A 23,058-nucleotide genomic window follows, 5' to 3' on the forward strand; every position below is an offset into this window, starting at 1 on the left:
CTCCTCTCCTCTCCTCTCCTCTCCTCCTCTCCTCTCCTCTCCTCCTCCTCTCCCCTCCTCTCCTCTCCTCTCCTCCCTTATTCCCTCCTCTCTTCCTTCCTTATTCCCCTCTCCTCCACCCTCTCTCCTCCACTCCTCCCTTATTCCCTCCTCTCTTCCTTCCTTATTCCCCTCTCCTCCACCCTCTCTCCTCCACTCCTCCCTTATTCCCTCCTCTCTTCCTTCCTTATTCCCCTCTCCTCCACCCTCTCTCCTCCACTCCTCCCTTATTCCCTCCTCTCTTCCTTCCTTATTCCCCTCTCCTCCACCCTCTCTCCTCCACTCCTCCCTTATTCCCTCCTCTCTTCCTTCCTTATTCCCCTCTCCACCCTCTCTCCTCCACTCCTCCCTTATTCCCTCCTCTCTTCCTTCCTTATTCCCCTCTCCTCCACCCTCTCTCCTCCACTCCTCCCTTATTCCCTCCTCTCTTCCTTCCTTATTCCCCTCTCCTCCACCCTCTCTCCTCCACTCCTCCCTTATTCCCTCCTCTCTTCCTTCCTTATTCCCCTCTCCTCCACCCTCTCTCCTCCACTCCTCCCTTATTCCAATATTTAGATCAAACAGATTTTCATGTTCTAGTGAGTGGCTACATGACTATTAAAAATTAGGCCTGAGGTGTGTGTTTGTGTGTGTGTTTGTGTGTGTGTTTGCGTATGTGTGTTCATGTATGTGTGAGAGAGTGAGCAGCTGCCTTAGTAGCAACAGATGGTTCAGCTACCTATTCCTGGGGCAGTGTGTGTGTGTGTGTGTGTGTGTTGACCCTCACCCACTAACATCTCTCAGAGAAAAAGATGAAAGAGCGGAGGTGAGGAGACATGGAGGGAGAAGAGAGTGATTAAAGCAATGTCACACAACTCCATACACATGCTGTGGCCTGTGTGTTTAATCTCTAATTGACACCTAAAACAACTGAGCTCAGCAGCACCGGCTGTTGGCCCACACAGAGACAGAGACAGAGACAGAGAGAGAGAGGGGGGGGGGGGGGGGGCAGTGGACACAGCTCTGCATGCGTTCTCTTTCATTTCCGACTGAAGATGTTCAAATACATGTTTATAGAGTGTGCTGTTAATTGAACCATTACTCTTGTATGACTCATATCTGGTGTGCATCATCCACTATAGTGTATCTACATTTATTATCATCGCCATGGTGACACTAATAGCCTGTGCTCTTAACTGTCTGACCCATGCTCTAAATTGTTAAAGTGAAGACCAATCAATGGTTTGTATACTATAATTAAGTCATTTATTCAAGTAATATCACACAACAAACATCTGTACAGGTCAATTGCTTTATTATCACAGAGATTGAAAATAAAATTTAAGCGTTACACTTCTGTATGTCATCTCTATTCAGAGAGAATAGGGATGTAGTGGACCGTAAACCCAACTAAACAGGGCTGTAGTGGACCGTAAACCCAACTAAACAGGGATGTAGTGGACCGTAAACCCAACTAAACAGAGCTGTAGTGGACCGTAAACCCAAATAAACAGGGATGTAGTGGACCGTAAACCCAACTAAACAGGGATGTAGTGGACCGTAAACCCAACTAAACAGGGATGTAGTGGACCGTAAACCCAACTAAACAGTGATGTAGTGGACCGTAAACCCAACTAAACAGGGCTGTAGTGGACCGTAAACCCAACTAAACAGGGATGTAGTGGACCGTAAACCCAACTAAACAGGGATGTAGTGGACCGTAAACCCAACTAAACAGGGATGTAGTGGACCGTAAACCCAACTAAACAGTGATGTAGTGGACCGTAAACCCAACTAAACAGGGCTGTAGTGGACCGTAAACCCAACTAAACAGGGATGTAGTGGACCGTAAACCCAACTAAACAGGGATGTAGTGGACCGTAACCCAACTAAACAGGGATGTAGTGGACCGTAAACCCAACTAAACAGGGATGTAGTGGACCGTAACCCAACTAAACAGGGATGTAGTGGACCGTAACCCAACTAAACAGGGATGTAGTGGACCGTAAACCCAACTAAACAGGGATGTAGTGGACCGTAACCCAACTAAACAGGGATGTAGTGGACCGTAAACACAACTAAACAGGGATGTAGTGGACCGTAACCCAACTAAACAGTGATGTAGTGGACCGTAAACCCAACTAAACAGGGATGTAGTGGACCGTAACCCAACTAAACAGGGATGTAGTGGACCGTAAACCCAACTAAACAGGGATGTAGTGGACCGTAACCCAACTAAACAGGGATGTAGTGGACCGTAACCCAACTAAACAGGGCTGTAGTGGACCGTAAACCCAACTAAACAGGGATGTAGTGGACCGTAACCCAACTAAACAGTGATGTAGTGGACCGTAAACCCAACTAAACAGGGATGTATTGGACCGTAAACCCAACTAAACAGGGATGTAGTGGACCGTAAACCCAACTAAACAGTGATGTAGTGGACCGTAACCCAACTAAACAGGGATGTAGTGGACCGTAAACCCAACTAAACAGTGATGTAGTGGACCGTAAACCCAACTAAACAGGGCTGTAGTGGACCGTAAACCCAACTAAACAGGGATGTAGTGGACCGTAAACCCAACTAAACAGGGATGTAGTGGACCGTAAACCCAACTAAACAGGGATGTAGTGGACCGTAAACCCAACTAAACAGTGATGTAGTGGACCGTAAACCCAACTAAACAGGGATGTAGTGGACCGTAACCCAACTAAACAGTGATGTAGTGGACCGTAAACCCAACTAAACAGGGATGTAGTGGACCGTAACCCAACTAAACAGGGATGTAGTGGACCGTAAACCCAACTAAACAGTGATGTAGTGGACCGTAAACCCAACTAATTTGCTGAATACTAGCATTAACGTTACTGTGAGTCCGTCATCTCGAACGCCGTTCACCTCCACACCCCTGAGTTGTTAATAGAAGTCTGTGGGTTCGGCTAGTGAAACCTGACAGAATTATGAAATAACACTCACTTCCAAATTCAAACCAGCTTTATTGGCATGTAAAAAGCGGGATAAAACGTTGCTGAGTCAATATACAGTCAGCAGTAACGACAAATATTAACACAAGATGCTAACAGATAACCAGACGACAAACACATATCTACTGTATTATCTACTATATTATCTACTATATTATCTATTATATTATCTACTATAGTATCTACTATATTATCTACTATAGTATCTACTATAGTATCTACTATATTATCTACTATAGTATCTACTACATTATCTACTTTATGCCCCGATGGGGCATTTCATGTATTCTCTTCCCTATACTGTAACTCAGTTAATAATGCATGGTTTAATCTGACAGCTGTGAATTCAAATAAGAGAGGAAGCAGAAAGAAATAGTGGAGAGGAATATATTTGAAAGAGATGAGGGGTGATAGGGAACGAGAACATTTCCTCTCCTCTCCTCTATTCTCCTTCATCTCGTCTCGTCTCTCCTCTCCTCTCCTTTTCTATTCGCCTCTCTTCTATTCTCCTTCGTCTCGTCTCGTCTCCTCTCCTCTCCTTTTCTATTCGCCTCTCTTCTATTCTCCTTCGTCTCGTCTCTTCTCTTCTCCTCTCCCCGCTTCTCTTCCCTTCTCCAATCCTCTGTAAGAGGCTGTACAGACAGACTTATCTTCTTCTCTCGGATATATATATATACATACAGTATATAGAAACATTTTTAATTGCACAAAATGTTACTTCAAATTATATTATTATGAAATGCTTAACACACTGTATCAAATCCCCTTGTGTATCAAATCTTCAATCAGTGCTTCTGTACGAAGCATGGAAACAGGGTCAGAGAACCCATCAATAATCCTTATATCAACTAAATGCACAGAATATCCTGCTCTTTAGGCAACAAAACATAATCAAAAACCTAATCAAATAATATGTTCTCTGCCAAAAAACAGTGTCTCTCTGAAATGTTCCTGCATAGCTAAAACATACTATTAATTAATGTAGCTAATAGTGTATAAAAGAACAAGCTTGCCCTATTTTTGTAGCTTGGTGTAATTTGTTGTTGTGACATAGCTAATGTGTTTTTTAATTAAATCCTCTCAGTTGCTGGTGTGCTGATTCCCCATCTCTGACTGTAAGGTCTACCCCTGGCATGCTAATCATTCATTCAAACCCAAAGCAAATGGTTACTTTTTGTCATTGCTAGCATGCTATTTCTCCATTCAAATCTAATACAAACAGACTCACGCTTGTTTCATTGCTGGCATACTAATTCTCCATTCAAGCCCAATACAAACAGGCTAATGCGCTAATGCTTGTCTTGTTGCTAGCATGCTTACTCTCGAAACCAAATGCTAACATGCTAATCCTTCACTTCAGGTTTAATCTCGGAAATCTCAGACAAAGGGCAGCAACAGCACTGGGATTAATGATGGATTCTCTTGGTAAACCTCAAGAAAACAAAAAAAAGGAAAACTATTGGGGGACGGTCCTCTTCAGACAGACAACTCTCCCAACAAATCACGAGGCCGACATGCCAGAATGTCCCGATTGGAAAACAAAGTTTGCAGGCAAAACCTTTGCAGTGGTTTTAGTGAAGGTAGTTGATGCAAACTAGCCCCTTGCAAAATGCCCTCATTAATAAAAACTCCCTGAACTCCATCTTGCTGGCTACCATTTTGTGTCTGGGGGATGTTTACGGTAGGGCAACAAGCGGATAAGGCAGTGACTACGGCCATCCAGGACCTCTATACCAGGCGGTGTCAAACGAAGGCCCTAAAAATTGTCAAAGACTCCAGCAACCCTAGTCATATTTTTCTTAAAACCTCATTGTTGGTTAAGGGCTTGTAAGTAAGCATTTCACCGTAAGGTTTACTACACCTGTTGTATTCAGCATTTCACCGTAAGGTCTACTACACCTGTTGTATTCAGCATTTCACTGTAAAGTCTACTACACCTGTTGTATTCAGCATTTCACCGTAAGGTCTACTACACCTGTTGTATTCAGCATTTCACTGTAAGGTTTACTACACCTGTTGTATTCAGCATTTCACTGTAAGGTTTACTACACCTGTTGTATTCAGCATTTCATCGTAAGGTCTACTACACCTGTTGTATTCAGCATTTCACCGTAAGGTTTACACCTGTTGTAGTCAGCATTTCACTGTAAGGTCTACTACACCTGTTGTATTCAGCATTTCACTGTAAGGTCTACTACACCTGTTGTATTCAGCATTTCACTGTAAGGTCTACTACACCTGTTGTATTCAGCATTTCACCGTAAGGTTTACACCTGTTGTATTCAGCATTTCACCGTAAGGTCTACTACACCTGTTGTATTCAGCATTTCACTGTAAGGTCTACTACACCTGTTGTGTTCAGCATTTCACTGTAAGGTTTACACCTGTTGTAGTCAGCATTTCACTGTAAGGTCTACTACACCTGTTGTATTCAGCATTTCACTGTAAGGTCTACTACACCTGTTGTATTCAGCATTTCACTGTAAGGTCTACTACACCTGTTGTATTCAGCATTTCACTGTGAGGTCTACTACACCTGTTGTATTCAGCATTTCACTGTAAGGTCTACTACACCTGTTGTATTCAGTATTTCACCGTAAGGTCTACTACACCTGTTGTATTCAGCATTTCACCGTAAGGTTTACACCTGTTCTATTCAGCATTTCACCGTAAGGTTTACACCTGTTGTATTCAGCATTTCACCGTAAGGTCTACTACACCTGTTGTATTCAGCATTTCACTGTAAGGTTTACTACACCTGTTGTATTCAGCATTTCACTGTAAGGTTTACTACACCTGTTGTAGTCAGCATTTCACCGTAAGGTCTACTACACCTGTTGTATTCAGCATTTCATCGTAAGGTCTACTACACCTGTTGTATTCAGCATTTCACCGTAAGGTTTACACCTGTTGTAGTCAGCATTTCACTGTAAGGTCTACTACACCTGTTGTATTCAGCATTTCACTGTAAGGTCTACTACACCTGTTGTATTCAGCATTTCACTGTAAGGTCTACTACACCTGTTGTATTCAGCATTTCACCGTAAGGTTTACACCTGTTGTATTCAGCATTTCACCGTAAGGTCTACTACACCTGTTGTATTCAGCATTTCACTGTAAGGTCTACTACACCTGTTGTGTTCAGCATTTCACTGTAAGGTTTACACCTGTTGTAGTCAGCATTTCACTGTAAGGTCTACTACACCTGTTGTATTCAGCATTTCACTGTAAGGTCTACTACACCTGTTGTATTCAGCATTTCACTGTAAGGTCTACTACACCTGTTGTATTCAGCATTTCACTGTGAGGTCTACTACACCTGTTGTATTCAGCATTTCACTGTAAGGTCTACTACACCTGTTGTATTCAGTATTTCACCGTAAGGTCTACTACACCTGTTGTATTCAGCATTTCACCGTAAGGTTTACACCTGTTCTATTCAGCATTTCACCGTAAGGTTTACACCTGTTGTATTCAGCATTTCACCGTAAGGTCTACTACACCTGTTGTATTCAGCATTTCACTGTAAGGTCTACTACACCTGTTGTATTCAGCATTTCACTGTAAGGTCTACTACACCTGTTGTATTCAGCATTTCACTCTAAGGTCTACTACACCTGTTGTATTCAGCATTTCACCGTAAGGTTTACACCTGTTGTATTCAGCATTTCACCGTAAGGTCTACTACACCTGTTGTATTCAGCATTTCACTGTAAGGTCTACTACACCTGTTGTATTCAGCATTTCACTGTAAGGTCTACTACACCTGTTGTATTCAGCATTTCACCGTAAGGTTTACACCTGTTGTATTCAGCATTTCACCGTAAGGTCTACTACACCTGTTGTATTCAGCATTTCACTGTAAGGTCTACTACACCTGTTGTATTCAGCATTTCACTGTAAGGTTTACACCTGTTGTAGTCAGCATTTCACTGTAAGGTCTACTACACCTGTTGTATTCAGCATTTCACTGTAAGGTCTACTACACCTGTTGTATTCAGTATTTCACCGTAAGGTCTACTACACCTGTTGTATTCAGCATTTCACCGTAAGGTTTACACCTGTTCTATTCAGCATTTCACCGTACACCTGTTGTATTCAGCATTTCACCGTAAGGTCTACTACACCTGTTGTATTCAGCATTTCACTGTAAGGTCTACTACACCTGTTGTATTCAGCATTTCACCGTAAGGTTTACACCTGTTCTATTCAGCATTTCACCGTAAGGTTTACACCTGTTGTATTCAGCATTTCACCGTAAGGTCTACTACACCTGTTGTATTCAGCATTTCACTGTAAGGTCTACTACACCTGTTGTATTCAGCATTTCACCGTAAGGTTTACACCTGTTGTATTCAGCATTTCACCGTAAGGTCTACTACACCTGTTGTATTCAGCATTTCACCGTAAGGTTTACACCTGCTGTATTCAGCATTTCACCGTAAGGTTTACACCTGCTGTATTCAGCATTTCACCGTAAGGTTTACACCTGCTGTATTCAGCGCATGTGACAAATACAATTTGATTTGATTAGATTTGTAAGAAAGCCGAATGGCCCTTTCCTCTATGTCAAACTGATGTTATATACAAACAGGCATGTTAAGCTTGAACATTGGTACATTGTGGGAGGCAACCCATCTGTCTAGAGAGACTACTTCAGGTTGAAGTTGCTCATCGCCACAGATCTAGGATCAGCTTACCCTGGAACAATGTTCCTGACCTGAGCCATCAGAGAAATCATTTTGTGCTCAAAATAAAAAAAATCATTGATCTAATCAACAATTCATTTACAAATAATTCCACTGGTTACTGTGTATATACATGCCAGTGTGTGTGTGTGTGTGTGTGTGTGTGACTCCTGGGGACTTTATCCTCACCACAGATATGTCAGACTTCTGATCATTCACATTGATAAAAACAAAACCACCTACTGCACAGCTTCAAATGACTACTACTCAGAGAGACCTCCATCTTACCATGACATATCTCCTTCTTACTCCTAACGTACATCATGTCTTGGGAACACAAAGCCTTTCTCTCTCTATCCATTGTAGTGAGCTACGAGGGTCAGTCTTGGTTTGGGAGTGGCAGTGGGTGTGGTTTGGACCGGGGGAGTGATTTGGAGAGGGGGTGTGGTTTGGACCGGGGAGTGATTTGGAGAGGGGGCGTGGTTTGGACCGGGGGAGTGATTTGGAGAGGGGGCGTGGTTTGGACCGGGGAGGGATTTTGGGAGGTGACGGTGGCAGGTTATCCGCTACCACTAAGGAACTGTTGGCCGAGTCAGTCGGAGTGGGAGGGCCTACTGACGCCAAAACAACCGGCACGCCGTGTCCGTTTCCATTGCGAACGTTCCCGAGAGTTTTGGTCGCCGGTGACGACGCCTTCAAACTGGAGTTTCGGTCAGGAGTAGAACATCTTAGCAAAGCCTTGAAACACCTGTAGAACTACACACACACACACACACACACACACACACACACACACACACACACACACACACACACACACACACACACACACACACACACACACACACACACACACACACACACACACACACACACAGTCAGCTGTGTTTCAGCCACTAAACAGTCTTCACATCCTTATCTGCAATTATTCAGCCTTTATCAAATCAAATCAAATCAAATATATTTATATAGCCCTTCTTACATCAGCTGATATCTCAAAGTGCTGTACAGAAACCCAGCCTAAAACCCCAAACAGCAAGCAATGCAGGTGTAGAAGCACGCTGGCTAGAAAAACTTCCTAGAAAGTCCAAAACATAGGAAGAAACCTAGAGAGGAATCAGGCTATGAGGGGTGGCCAGTCCTATTCTGTGTGTCCTGTGTGTGTTGTTGTCTGGTCAGATTATTCTAGATCTCAAAGGGCCATCAGTCAAAGGTAATATGATTGGGTCCCATAAGTCAGGGCCTGTCATATGCCTGCTCATATCATCACTGCCACACTCTCTGTCTATATTAGTTGTCATTGGAGATTTCATTGTCAACACTATACTGAGAGAGAGAGGGAGAGACAGAGAGAGAGAGAGAGGGGGGCATGGAGAGGGAGGGTGAGAGAGGGAGAGAGAGAGAGAGAGGGGGGGACATGGAGAGGGAGGGTGAGAGAGAGAGAGAGGGGGGCATGGAGAGGGAGGGTGAGAGAGGGAGAGAGAGAGAGAGAGAGAGAGAGAGAGAGAGAGAGAGAGAGAGAGAGAGAGAGAGGGGGGGCATGGAGAGAGAGGGTGAGAGAGGGAGAGAGAGAGAGACATGGAGTGAGAGGGTGAGAGAGAGAGAGAGAGAGAGAGAGAGAGAGAGAGAGAGAGAGAGAGAGAAACATGGAGTGAGAGGGTGAGAGAGAGAGAGACGGAGAGAGAGAGAGAGAGAGAGACGGAGAGAGAGAGACAGAGAGAGAGAGGAGAGAGAGAGAGAGAGAGAGAGAGAGAGAGAGAGAGAGAGGGGGGCATGGAGAGAGGGTGAGAGAGGGAGAGAGAGAGAGACATGGAGTGAGAGGGAGAGAGAGAGAGAGAGAGAGAGAGAGAGAGAGAGAGAGACATGGAGAGAGAGAGAGAGAGAGAGAGAGAGAGAGAGAGACGGAGAGAGAGAGAGAGAGAGACGGAGAGAGAGAGAGACAGAGAGAGAGAGGGAGAGAGAGAGAGAGAGATGGAGAGAGGGAGAGAGAGAGAGGAAGAGATGGAGAGAGAGGTAGAGATGGAGAGAGGGTGAGAGAGGGAGAGGGAGAGAGAGGGAGAGAGAGAGATGGAGAGAGGGGGAGAGAGAAACACATGCACAACAACATCGCATGAACACAGAATTGCACACAAGTAATCACACATTGATTGCTGCATTGAGAACTGATCTGAGGGTCAAATCAAAGAGTCAGAGCACATCACAGAGTGTGTTTGGATCGGTGCAAATGATTATATTATGCTAATGTTAAGTATCAAGGGATGGGAGAATTTTCAAATCAAATCCAATCTAGCATTATTGTATCATCCAAGTACACCCCCCCCCGCACACATGCACGGCCACGCAAAGACACATACACAGTACATAAACAAACACGCACAACATACAAGCAGGGTGTATAACACCTGAATGAACATAGTGTACTTAGTATACTTTCCAGTTCCACACGTATACTTGTAGTCTACTACATTTTACCCAGGACAAATCCGACCTCAACACTGAGACAACATTATATGGTGGTTGTGTTGGGATGTAGTATCTGCTGACGAACAATCTGCATCTCTACATTGTTGTGAATGGGTGCATGCGATAGGGCACATTGTCTTTGGTCGCAGGGATGCTTTCAAAACACAGGCACAGGTTGCAGGTTATTTTACAGACAACACACACGCTCTCTGTGGCAGTCCGCGCAGCCTTTTAAGTCTTCAGCTCCTCTCAACTAACTGTCACCATGGATACGGCTGGGAGGAACTGAAGACTGACAACGCCACACAGGAGTTCAGGGTGTGTGTGTGTGTGTGTGAGTGTGTGTACCTGTCTGTTCATATAGATGTATATAACAGGGTTGATGACTGTAGATGTCTTGGCCAGCAGAGAGGGGACTATGGTGACCTCAGGGGTCAAAAGGTTGCGAGGGCCAAAGGTCGACAGCAGGGCCGCTACACCGTACGGCAGCCAACACAACAGGTAACACGTTACCATGGTTACCACCATCACCAGCACACGTTGCTCACGACGACGGGTTACTGCCGTGCTCACATTGCTCACCTGGAGGGAAGACACACACACACACACACATAGACTTTAACTAGCTTGTTAACACATTCTCAATTTAGAAAGAAACACACGCTATTTAAAGTCTATACATTAATGAGCCTCAGAAGTCTCCCTAACAACCTCAATCCCCAGGAATCCTCAACTTTCTTCATCCTGTACTCTTCTTAAGGAAGATTGTGCGTGCAACCAAGAAAGTAAGTTTTGGGGTTGATGATCGACGACAATGAATGATCTTTAGTTACTCTGTTACATCTGTAGCTGTATTATATAGCACTGCTGCTATTCTGCAGTTGAAATATATTTCAGATACTCCATGTGTATGTTGTTTATATTGAGTGCCAGTTTCAAATTGATTGCACAAGTATTCATGCAGAAGATAGCATCATTTAGAGATGGTTATTGTATAGAGATTTGGGATCATCAACTAGATTAAGCCATGGGCCAATTATTTATTAAGCAGATGCTCAGGGGGCCAGAACACTACAAATAATTGGCATATTGCATATTGACCACAATAAGTCCAAACAGATACACTATTTTTTTTCACCCCCTTTTCCGTGGTATCCGTGGTATCCAATTACAGATGCACAATTGAGAGCATCCTGTCGGGCTGTATCACTGCCTGGTACAGCAACTCCAATGCCTGCAAGCGCAGGGCTCTCCCGAGGGGGGTGGGGTCTGCCAAACGCATCACTGGGGGCACACTGCCTGACCTCCAGGACACCTACAGCACCCGATGTCACCGGAAGGACAAAAAGATCATCAAGGACATCAACCACTCTAGCCACGGCCTTTTCACCCAGCTACCATCCAGAAGGCGAGGTCAGTACAGGTGCATCAAAGCTGGGACCGAGAGACTGAAAAACAGCTTCTATCTCAAGGCCATCAGACTGTTAAATAGCCATCACTAGCAGGCTACCACCCAGTTACTCAACATGAAGTGCCTGCAGCACTCCAGGACCAGGGTTCCATGCCCTAGAGACAGAACTAAATATTCTATGTGAATTTCCATATATCAATGACACTAACAAAAGGGTTGAATTGTTCAGCAAAATGTGCAGTAAATGCTAACACAGCTTTGGTGATGAAAGGTACATAATGCATTTATTGTCATCTCTCTATCAGGCTTGCTGTGACATGGGCCTGGATGGTGCTACATCTTCAAGCTGCCAGACTGAGGACTGTGGCCTTCAGTTGTACTGAACGCAAGGGTCTTACCTGGAAACAGGATGCACCTGAGCTCTTTTCTGAGTCTTATAGCAAAGGGTCTAGAGTTCCTTGAGATGTTTCTACAACTTGATTGGAGTCCACTTGTGGTAAATTCAATTGATTGGACATGATTTAGAAAGGCACACACCTGTCTATATAAGGTCGCACAGTTGACAGTGCATGGCAGAGCAAAAACCAAGCCATGAGGTCGAAGGAATTGTTTGTAGAGCATCCGAGACAGGATTGTGTCGAGGCACAGATCTGGGGAAGGGTACCAAAAAATGTCTGCAGCATTGAAAGTCCCCAAGAACACAATGGCCTCCACCATTCTTAAACGGAAGAAGCTTAGAACCACCAAGACTCTTCTTAGAGCTGGCCGCCCGGTCAAACTGAGCAATCGGGGGAGAAGGGCCTTGGTCAGGAAGGTGACCAAGAACCCAATGGTCACTCTGACAGAGCTCTAGAGTTCATCTGTGAAGATGGGAAAACCTTCCAGAAGGATAACCATCTCTGCAGTACAGAAACCTGGCACCATCCCTATGGTGAAGCATGGTGGTGGCAACATCATGCTGTGGGGATGTTTTCAGTGGCAGGGACTGGGAGACTAGCCAGGATCGATGGAAAGATGAACGGAGCAAAGTACAGAGAGATCCTTGATGAAAATCTGTTCCAGAGTGCTCAGGACGTCAGACTGGGCGAAGGTTCACCTTCCAACAGGATAACGACCCTAAGCACACCGCCAAGACAACGCAGGAGTGGCTTCTGGACAAGTCTCTGAATGTCCTCGAGTGGCCCAGCCAGAGCCCAGACTTGAACCCGATTGAACATCTCTGGAGAGACCTGAAAATAGCTGTGCAGCTATGTGAAACATGGCCTTTAAACTTTGAACACGTTCTGTCATACTGAATGCAGCCCAGGCAAATGTACTCGATCATCACACCATGGCATTGATCAACCAGTGGTGTGTTAGATACCACCCACATACGTTTGCTTGATCACCCCTTTATCATCATACTGGAGGAAAAATACATAAATAAAGAAATAATATAAATGAATAAAATTTAAGTGGGATAATTTTTTAAAATGAGTATTTATCTATTTATGTGTGCAATCATTCATCCATGTATTTATTTATCTAATTACGTGTGTATGTATTTATTTATTCATTTATTCTAATTATGGCAGCTTTGGTCCTCCATATCAGAACCACAAGTTCCATTCCTAATGTAAAGGAAGATGATGTCTGTGTGATTACTACATGTGGTGGTGATGAAGATAATAAAAGTCCTGGACTGAGAAGCATCTGTACTGCCTGTAGTGATTCAGAACCTGAAATATCATCATTAAGTCCACAGTGGGTGATGGTATCCAAGCTAAATGTTCAGACGGCTAGATGTTTTTTTTTCAACTAAACTGTCACATCTCTTAACTCTCTAAGCTCTAAACTCGTTTTATAAGCATGGGGAAATAACATTTTTGGTGAGAAGAGGAGAGAAGTGTGTGTCAAATTAGTAGTGGGGTGAGGATTTGACACGTACATGGAGAGTATATGTTCAGCAGGTGGTGGTGCTACAGTTACACAAACCCCAGGCACTTAGCTCTAAACTCAACTCTCTAAACTGTAAACTGAGTGAAGGGTTAGAATAGGTCAGAGGTCGGGGGTTAGTTACCTGTTTGATAGCGCTGAGCAGCTTGCCGTAGCTGTACATTATGACAGAGAAAGGCAGTAACAGACAGAAGGTGAACAGACAGACGATGTAGGAGATGTTGTTGGGTGTCTGGGTCCTCCAGTCCACTGAACAGCTGGTTCCTAGAACACAGTACAACAATACACACTGTCAATATGAATACTGTTACTATGAATACGGTTGCTGTTACTATGAATACTGTTACTATGAATACTGTTACTATAAATACTGTAACTATGAATACTGCTACTGTTACTATGAGTACTGTTACTATGAATACTGTTTCTGTTACTATGAATACTGTTACTATGAATACGGTTACTATGAATACGGGTACTATGAATACTGTTACTATGAATACTGTTACTATGAATGCTGTTACTGTTACTATGAGTACTGTTACTATGAATACTGTTTCTGTTACTATGAATATTGTTACTGTTACTATGAATACTGTTAATATTACTATGAATACTGTTAATGTTACTATGAATACTCTTACTATGACTACTGTTACTATGAATACTGTTACTGTTACTATGAATACTGTTTATGTTACTATGAATACTGTTTGTGTTACTATGAATACTGTTACTATGAATACTGTTTATGTTACTATGCATACTGTTACTATGAATACTATTACTGTTACTATGAATACTGTTGCTATGAATACTGTTACTGTTACTATGAATCCTTTAACTATAAATACTTTTACTATGAACAATGTTACTGTTACTATGAATACTGTTACTATGAATACTGCTACTGTTACTATGAGTACTGTTACTATGAATACTGTTTCTGTTACTATGACTACTGTTACTATGAATATGGTTACTATGAATACTGTTACTATGAATACTGTTTCTGTTACTATGACTACTGTTACTATGAATATGGTTACTATGAATACTGTTACTATGAATACTGTTACTGTAAATACTGTTACTATGAATGCTGTTTCTGTTACTATGAATATTGTTACTGTTACTATGAATACTGTTAATATTACTATGAATACTGTTAATGTTACTATGAATACTCTTACTATGACTACTGTTACTATGAATACTGTTACTGTTACTATGAATACTGTTTATGTTACTATGAATACTGTTTGTGTTACTATGAATACTGTTACTATGAATACTGTTTATGTTACTATGCATACTGTTACTATGAATAATATTACTGTTACTATGAATACTGTTGCTATGAATACTGTTACTGTTACTATGAATCCTTTAACTATAAATACTTTTACTATGAACAATGTTACTGTTACTATGAATACTGTTCCTATAAATACTGTTACTATGAATACTGCTACTGTTACTATGAGTACTGTTACTATGAATACTGTTTCTGTTACTATGACTACTGTTACTATGAATATGGTTACTATGAATACTGTTACTATGAATACTGTTACTATGAATACTGTTACTGTAAATACTGTTACTATGAATGCTGTTACTGTTACTATGAGTACTGTTACTATGAATGCTGTTTCTGTTACTATGAATATTGTTACTGTTACTATGAATACTCTTACTATGACTACTGTTACTATGAATACTGTTACTGTTACTATGAATACTGTTAATATTACTATGAATACTGTTAATGTTACTATGAATACTCTTACTATGACTACTGTTACTATGAATACTGTTACTGTTACTATGAATACTGTTAATATTACTATGAATACTGTTAATGTTACTATGAATACTGTTACTATGAATATGGTTACTATGAATACTGTTACTATGAATACTGTTTCTGTTACTATGACTACTGTTACTATGAATATGGTTACTATGAATACTGTTACTATGAATACTGTTACTGTAAATACTGTTACTATGAATGCTGTTTCTGTTACTATGAATATTGTTACTGTTACTATGAATACTGTTAATATTACTATGAATACTGTTAATGTTACTATGAATACTCTTACTATGACTACTGTTACTATGAATACTGTTACTGTTACTATGAATACTGTTTATGTTACTATGAATACTGTTTGTGTTACTATGAATACTGTTACTATGAATACTGTTTATGTTACTATGCATACTGTTACTATGAATAATATTACTGTTACTATGAATACTGTTGCTATGAATACTGTTACTGTTACTATGAATCCTTTAACTATAAATACTTTTACTATGAACAATGTTACTGTTACTATGAATACTGTTCCTATAAATACTGTTACTATGAATACTGCTACTGTTACTATGAGTACTGTTACTATGAATACTGTTTCTGTTACTATGACTACTGTTACTATGAATATGGTTACTATGAATACTGTTACTATGAATACTGTTACTATGAATACTGTTACTGTAAATACTGTTACTATGAATGCTGTTACTGTTACTATGAGTACTGTTACTATGAATGCTGTTTCTGTTACTATGAATATTGTTACTGTTACTATGAATACTCTTACTATGACTACTGTTACTATGAATACTGTTACTGTTACTATGAATACTGTTAATATTACTATGAATACTGTTAATGTTACTATGAATACTCTTACTATGACTACTGTTACTATGAATACTGTTACTGTTACTATGAATACTGTTTATGTTACTATGAATACTGTTTGTGTTACTATGAATACTGTTACTATGAATACTGTTTATGTTACTATGCATACTGTTACTATGAATACTATTACTGTTACTATGAATACTGTTGCTATGAATACTGTTACTGTTACTATGAATCCTTTAACTATAAATACTTTTACTATGAACAATGTTACTGTTACTATGACTACTGTTACTATAAATACTGTTACTATGAATACTGCTACTGTTACTATGAGTACTGTTACTATGAATACTGTTTCTGTTACTATGAATACAGTTACTATGCATACGGTTACTATGAATACTGTTACTATGAATACTGTTACTATGAATATTGTTACTGTAAATACTGTTACTATGAATGCTGTTACTGTTACTATGAGTACTGTTACTATGAATACTGTTTCTGTTACTATGAATATTGTTACTGTTACTATGAATACTGTTAATATTACTATGAATACTGTTAATGTTACTATGAATACTCTTACTATGACTACTGTTACTATGAATGCTGTTTCTGTTACTATGAATATTGTTACTGTTACTATGAATACTGTTAATATTACTATGAATACTGTTAATGTTACTATGAATACTCTTACTATGACTACTGTTACTATGAATACTGTTACTGTTACTATGAATACTGTTTATGTTACTATGAATACTGTTTGTGTTACTATGAATACTGTTACTATGAATACTGTTTATGTTACTATGCATACTGTTACTATGAATAATATTACTGTTACTATGAATACTGTTGCTATGAATACTGTTACTGTTACTATGAATCCTTTAACTATAAATACTTTTACTATGAACAATGTTACTGTTACTATGAATACTGTTCCTATAAATACTGTTACTATGAATACTGCTACTGTTACTATGAGTACTGTTACTATGAATACTGTTTCTGTTACTATGACTACTGTTACTATGAATATGGTTACTATGAATACTGTTACTATGAATACTGTTACTATGAATACTGTTACTGTAAATACTGTTACTATGAATGCTGTTACTGTTACTATGAGTACTGTTACTATGAATGCTGTTTCTGTTACTATGAATATTGTTACTGTTACTATGAATACTCTTACTATGACTACTGTTACTATGAATACTGTTACTGTTACTATGAATACTGTTAATATTACTATGAATACTGTTAATGTTACTATGAATACTCTTACTATGACTACTGTTACTATGAATACTGTTACTGTTACTATGAATACTGTTTATGTTACTATGAATACTGTTTGTGTTACTATGAATACTGTTACTATGAATACTGTTTATGTTACTATGCATACTGTTACTATGAATACTATTACTGTTACTATGAATACTGTTGCTATGAATACTGTTACTGTTACTATGAATCCTTTAACTATAAATACTTTTACTATGAACAATGTTACTGTTACTATGACTACTGTTACTATAAATACTGTTACTATGAATACTGCTACTGTTACTATGAGTACTGTTACTATGAATACTGTTTCTGTTACTATGAATACAGTTACTATGCATACGGTTACTATGAATACTGTTACTATGAATACTGTTACTATGAATATTGTTACTGTAAATACTGTTACTATGAATGCTGTTACTGTTACTATGAGTACTGTTACTATGAATACTGTTTCTGTTACTATGAATATTGTTACTGTTACTATGAATACTGTTAATATTACTATGAATACTGTTAATGTTACTATGAATACTCTTACTATGACTACTGTTACTATGAATACTGTTACTGTTACTATGAATACTGTTTATGTTACTATGAATACTGTTTGTGTTACTATGAATACTGTTTATGTTACTATGCATACTGTACTATGAATACTATTATTGTTACTATGAATACTGTTGCTATGAATACTGTTACTGTTACTATGAATACTTTAACTATAAATACTTTTACTATGAACAATGTTACTGCTACTATGAATACTGCTCCTATGAAGACTGTAACTATAAATACTGTTACTGCTACTATGAATACTGTTACTATGAAGACTGTAACTATAAATATTGTTACTGTTACTATGAATATGTTTACTATGAATACTGTTACTAGGTAATACATACTGTAGTTCTATATGCCAACAGATTTTCTTTGAATGGAAGACTTCTTATTGCACATTCACTCACACACACACACACACACACACACACACACACACACACACACACACACACACACACACACACACACACACACACACACTAGCACGCACGCACCTGGTCCCTCGGGGCCATAGCTGCTCCAGCCCAGCAGCGGGGGCAGTGTCCAGGCCAGGGCGTAGACCCAGGAGAAACACACTCCGGCCACCGCTGTACCGAAGTCAGTACCATCCGCCTGCATCCGACACAGCATGGTACAGCAACGCTCATAGGACAGCACTGCCAGGGAGATCAGAGACACGATACCTGGAACACATGCACAAGTGTCTGGAGAATAAGAGGGAGATTGAAACCCCAACATTAATTATTTGTATGTTTAATCACTTTAGGCTACTATTGAAGTTCATTGAGAAAATCTTACTCAAGATCCCAACAAAAGTTGTGATGCAGCTCTGCTGAACATTAAAACATTAGACCTGGCAGTGGCGATTTTAGCATGTAAATCTTGGTGAGGCAACAACAACAAAAAATGTGTAGATGCATGCCAGAAAAGCCACAACACAACAATACATTAACTTCCCACAAACTGTTAGGGCCTACATAAAGCTGTCCCAACAGCAGAGTCCCAACACCTTACCACTGCTACACCTGGCTATCAGCGGAGCCTTGTTTGGCAGCGAAACAGTTCATTCAGCCTCATTTACTGCCTTTAAAAAAAACATGGCTGACTTGCTTAAACAAATGTGGTTTCTACTGAAATTTGAGATGTACAAACTATGGCATAAGGGGATGACGACTGGATAAGAGGCCATCCATTATTTTGATTAAGACATTAATGAACGAGCTAGGACGTAATCAATATAACTACTTGTTCAGCACTTTTGAAATGTGCAGCAACAGAATTCAGAACATGGGCCGTTCTTACAGTATTCTCCCTGTACACCAAGTCAGAACCGTAGAATAAATAAAGGGGGAATATAAGCAGACAAGGAAAGCTCTTACAATATTCAATGATTACATTTCTCTAAAACAGGCTATAGGCTACATGTGCACCACCAAGTCAGAACAGTAGGCAAAATTAAGAGGGGGAAAGGGACCAAATTATTAGGGTGAGGAACATTGGCTACTAACAACATATTATTTATTTTTATTTAACCAGGCAAGTCAGTTAAGAACAAATTGTTATTTACAATGATGGTCCACACTGGCTAAACCCGGACAACGCTAGGCCAATTGTGTGCCGTCCTATGGGACTCCCAATCACAGCTGGTTGTGAAACAGCCTGGATTCGAACCAGGGTGTCTGTAGTGACGCCTCAAGCACTGAGATGCAATGCCTCAGACCGCTGCGCCACTCGGGAGCCCACAACATAACATACACTTAGTATTAATTTCTTAGCTACAGTGTACATATCTCCCCGGCATATTACATCATTTTGCAGCAGTATACAAGACATTCCTGGACTCACCTTGTTGTGCTGTGCTCACTTGAACAGGAAGGTGGTGTGACGGTCTTTCGTGGACAAATTGTGTCATCAAACTTTGTTATAAAATTCTGGCATTCTCTGGATTTATGGTGTATTCAAAACAACTGGGAACTCGTAAAAAAAACAAGGTCGAATCATGGTGACATCAGTGATCTTCAGGTCAAGCTCTAAAGAGAGGCCTAGTTCCCAACGTGCGATTCTGCGTTGGATGACCTTTCAAAAAAAATTCAGAGTTCCCAGTTGTCTTGAACTTACTGAAGTCAGATTTTCAGGTCCTGAGTTTCCAATTATTTTGAGAGCGGCAGAAGTCATGTTGGATTGACAGCATGGCCAATGTTGAATGTTTATCATTTTAAGCTTGGAAAAGAGACCCTTAAACCCAGACTCGGGACCACTCCACTGAATAGTAGGCTAGTGATTGCTTTGCAACGCTTGCAGTTAGCCAGTGATTCCTTCCAAACCACTCATTGTTGAATTTGCGATTTCCATCTTGTTTTTAAATGTTTATATCCAATGGCCGATGAGCACAGATACATTTTATCTACAATTTGTCTTCATTATTTATCTTCATATGACAAGGATTAAAAAGGATTTGCCAGTAGATTGTCGACTTGATACATGATGATGACTGCTAGCTTACAAACTAAGATTTTTAAAGTATGATGTTGACATGATCAGTCCAATCAAAAGCTACTGTAGATATAATGTGGTTTGACGTTATTTTCAACTGTGGCCAATGACCTTGAGCTTTCTTGGATGGGCACTTCTAATGTAACTCTATGGCAGCACCCATGAGGCTTGAATTTGCGAGCTCTACCCTTACATTTGGCAGTGACTTAGTGTCCCCAAGAGTGACAGATCAGTGAGCCAATCACAGTGCAACTAGAGAACATTACCAACCCCTACACACCCGTATTTCCCACCCCACCACCACAGAAAGCACCGAGCTATGCTGAAACACCTGCATTTTGGAGCTGCCTTACTCAAGAAAGAGAAAAAAAAGACCAAATTTGTATGCGGCTTTATTAATTCCATTGAATTCCATTGTTTGCAAAATGATATCAAACACATTTAGTGAATACTTTCAGCTGAGCTGCGTTTGTTGGCAAAAGGAAATGATTTCAATTGTTTAAGGTTAGGGTTTGGGGTTGTGGTAGGCTAAATTTAGTCGATACATATGACACACACACCCACACTAGGCTACTCACCCAAACAGGAGTTGATGAAGCCATACCAGACGCATCCCGCCCTACCGATCAGCCACCTGCCCTGCGTGGCAGCAGCAAAGCTGAACGGTGTCCCGAGCACGCAGACCAGCAGGTCCGAAACACACACACTCAACAGCAGGACGTTGATGGGCGAGCGCAGCGTATGGTACCGGCAGAATAACGTTAACACCAGGAGGTTGTTGAGGAAACCGAATGTACCTATGAACCCCAGACACACTGCCACCACGAGATGTCCCGTAGGACTCAGAGAACCTGAGCCTCCTCCCTGCGTGACCACCGTTTTACCGTCACTGACTCCCCATGGGCAGCTCACGCCGCAGCTCAGACTAACGTTAGACACTATCATACCGGCCCGTTAGTTAATCTACAGGTGGCCGGTGGAGTTTGGAGGAAAGATAATCCATTTGGTTCGGTCTCTCTGTCTCTGTCAGCCCATCACGAGAGGAGCACAAACAGCCGCGTGAAACATTGTAGTGTTTACTCACATCCAACTCTGCTCATGGGCTGGAGAGAAAAAGGACACCACTAAAAAAGTGAATGTTCGTTCACTGTTAGCTGAAAACAACATCCCTTCATCAGGTGAAGCAACTCCGAATTCCACTGAGTAGAAACGGCAGTCCTCTCCTGCGCCCCGCTCACCGACTGGCTGCGTAAAGTTCAGTTAACTCTCAGTGAAGGATATGTGTGTGTTTCCCTCCCCGTGGTCCACCGTGTGTACTCGGAGGTCATCTTGCTCTGTCCGCCACCGGGAGTCTTCTCGCGCTTTTAAAGGTGTGACGTTACATATCCTGATGCAAGAGAGTGTAAGGGAAAGGATTGGTCGGGAAAGGGGGCACATGGCAGCATAAGTGGTCATTTCATAATAATAAAAATAATAATGATGTTTCATTGTCACATTCACCGAATAGGTTCAGCGTAATATGTTATTTTACAGGGTCAGCCATATTAGTTGAGTAGTATGGCGCCCCTGGAGAAAATTAGGGTTGTGTCTTGCTTAAGGGCACATCGACAGATTTCCCACCTTGTCGGCTCAGGTATTCGACCCAGCGACCTTAGTTACTGGCCCAACGCTAATAAGAGAGAAAATTATATTCATAAAACTGGTGTTTGTTGTTGATATATCCTTTCAACAAAACAGGAAACTGGAAATGCTTCTCTCCAGACCTGCCATATTCATCCTCCTCTCTAATGAATTGGGGTTCCCACCAACCTGTTGTTCTTCAAAGCAAACATACTGTACCTACATAGACGACAGATACTTGGTCGATGTGATGTAGCCTACACATTGGTCGATGTGATGTAGCCTACACATTTCAGCACATTGGACAGCACCCTTCAGGCAGGACGTTTGATGGATGTATCTAAGCCAGATTTTTGATTCTCTGAAACAGTGATTTCTGATCCGACTTCCTCTAGTTATTATTATAAGGGAAGAAATGTTGAACAAATTCGGGGGCAATAGAAAAGCAGTAGCTAGAGAGATGATTCTGATTGGGTTAGGTCAGCCAATGTAATTCACTGTCAGAGCACTGGGAAATCAATGCTATTGGGCTGGACATACAGGAAAGCACACACACACATTTATCAGGGCAGAGTGAGTTGTTATTTTGAAGACTTGTGTTAGCTCCCAAAGCTAATACCCTTTAGCTCATGCATACGGACGCTCACACACACACACACACACACACACACACACACACACACAAATACACACTTAGAGCTGAAACATCAGAGGACTGTCCCTACTGACAAGGGACAAGTACAACAAGGTGAGAAATGGAGAGATGAGAGGGATAATTTGGTGGGGAACGTAACAAAATGGGGGCTCGTCTGGGATCTTGTTTCCCATGAGTATAGTAGTCTCCATAAGTCACCTACTCTGAAGCTCTGCTGTGCCCAGATTTGGAGTGTTTAAAA

At 40.9% G+C, this 23,058-nt stretch overlaps 1 protein-coding gene across 1 annotated transcript; it reads right to left on the reverse strand.

The window, feature by feature from the left end:
• Positions 1-8,044: 8,044 nt before the first annotated feature.
• Positions 8,045-21,487, reverse strand: LOC115131023 (pinopsin-like). Its single transcript, XM_065019122.1, has 6 exons — positions 21,121-21,487; positions 18,544-18,732; positions 13,625-13,764; positions 10,503-10,736; positions 8,222-8,447; positions 8,045-8,151 (listed from the first exon to the last, which is right to left on the reverse strand). Exons 1-6 carry the CDS (start codon positions 21,485-21,487, stop codon positions 8,045-8,047), a joined length of 1,263 nt encoding a protein of 420 aa, XP_064875194.1.
• Positions 21,488-23,058: the final 1,571 nt, after the last annotated feature.

The sequence above is a fragment of the Oncorhynchus nerka genome, linkage group LG6 (genome assembly GCF_034236695.1).
Source record: "Oncorhynchus nerka isolate Pitt River linkage group LG6, Oner_Uvic_2.0, whole genome shotgun sequence".
Classification (NCBI taxonomy): Eukaryota; Metazoa; Chordata; class Actinopteri; order Salmoniformes; family Salmonidae; genus Oncorhynchus; species Oncorhynchus nerka.

Excerpts from the sequence above, each read along its gene's own strand:
- LOC115131023 (XM_065019122.1), bottom strand. The coding sequence starts at position 21,487 with ATGATAGTGTCTAACGTTAGTCTGAGCTGCGGCGTGAGCTGCCCATGG. Across the intron at positions 13,765-18,543 it reads CTATGGCCCCGAGGGACCAG|GAACCAGCTGTTCAGTGGAC; the intron begins GTGCGTGCGTGC and ends ACTGTGTTCTAG. Across the intron at positions 10,737-13,624 it reads TGCTCAGCGCTATCAAACAG|GTGAGCAATGTGAGCACGGC; the intron begins GTAACTAACCCC and ends TCTTCCCTCCAG.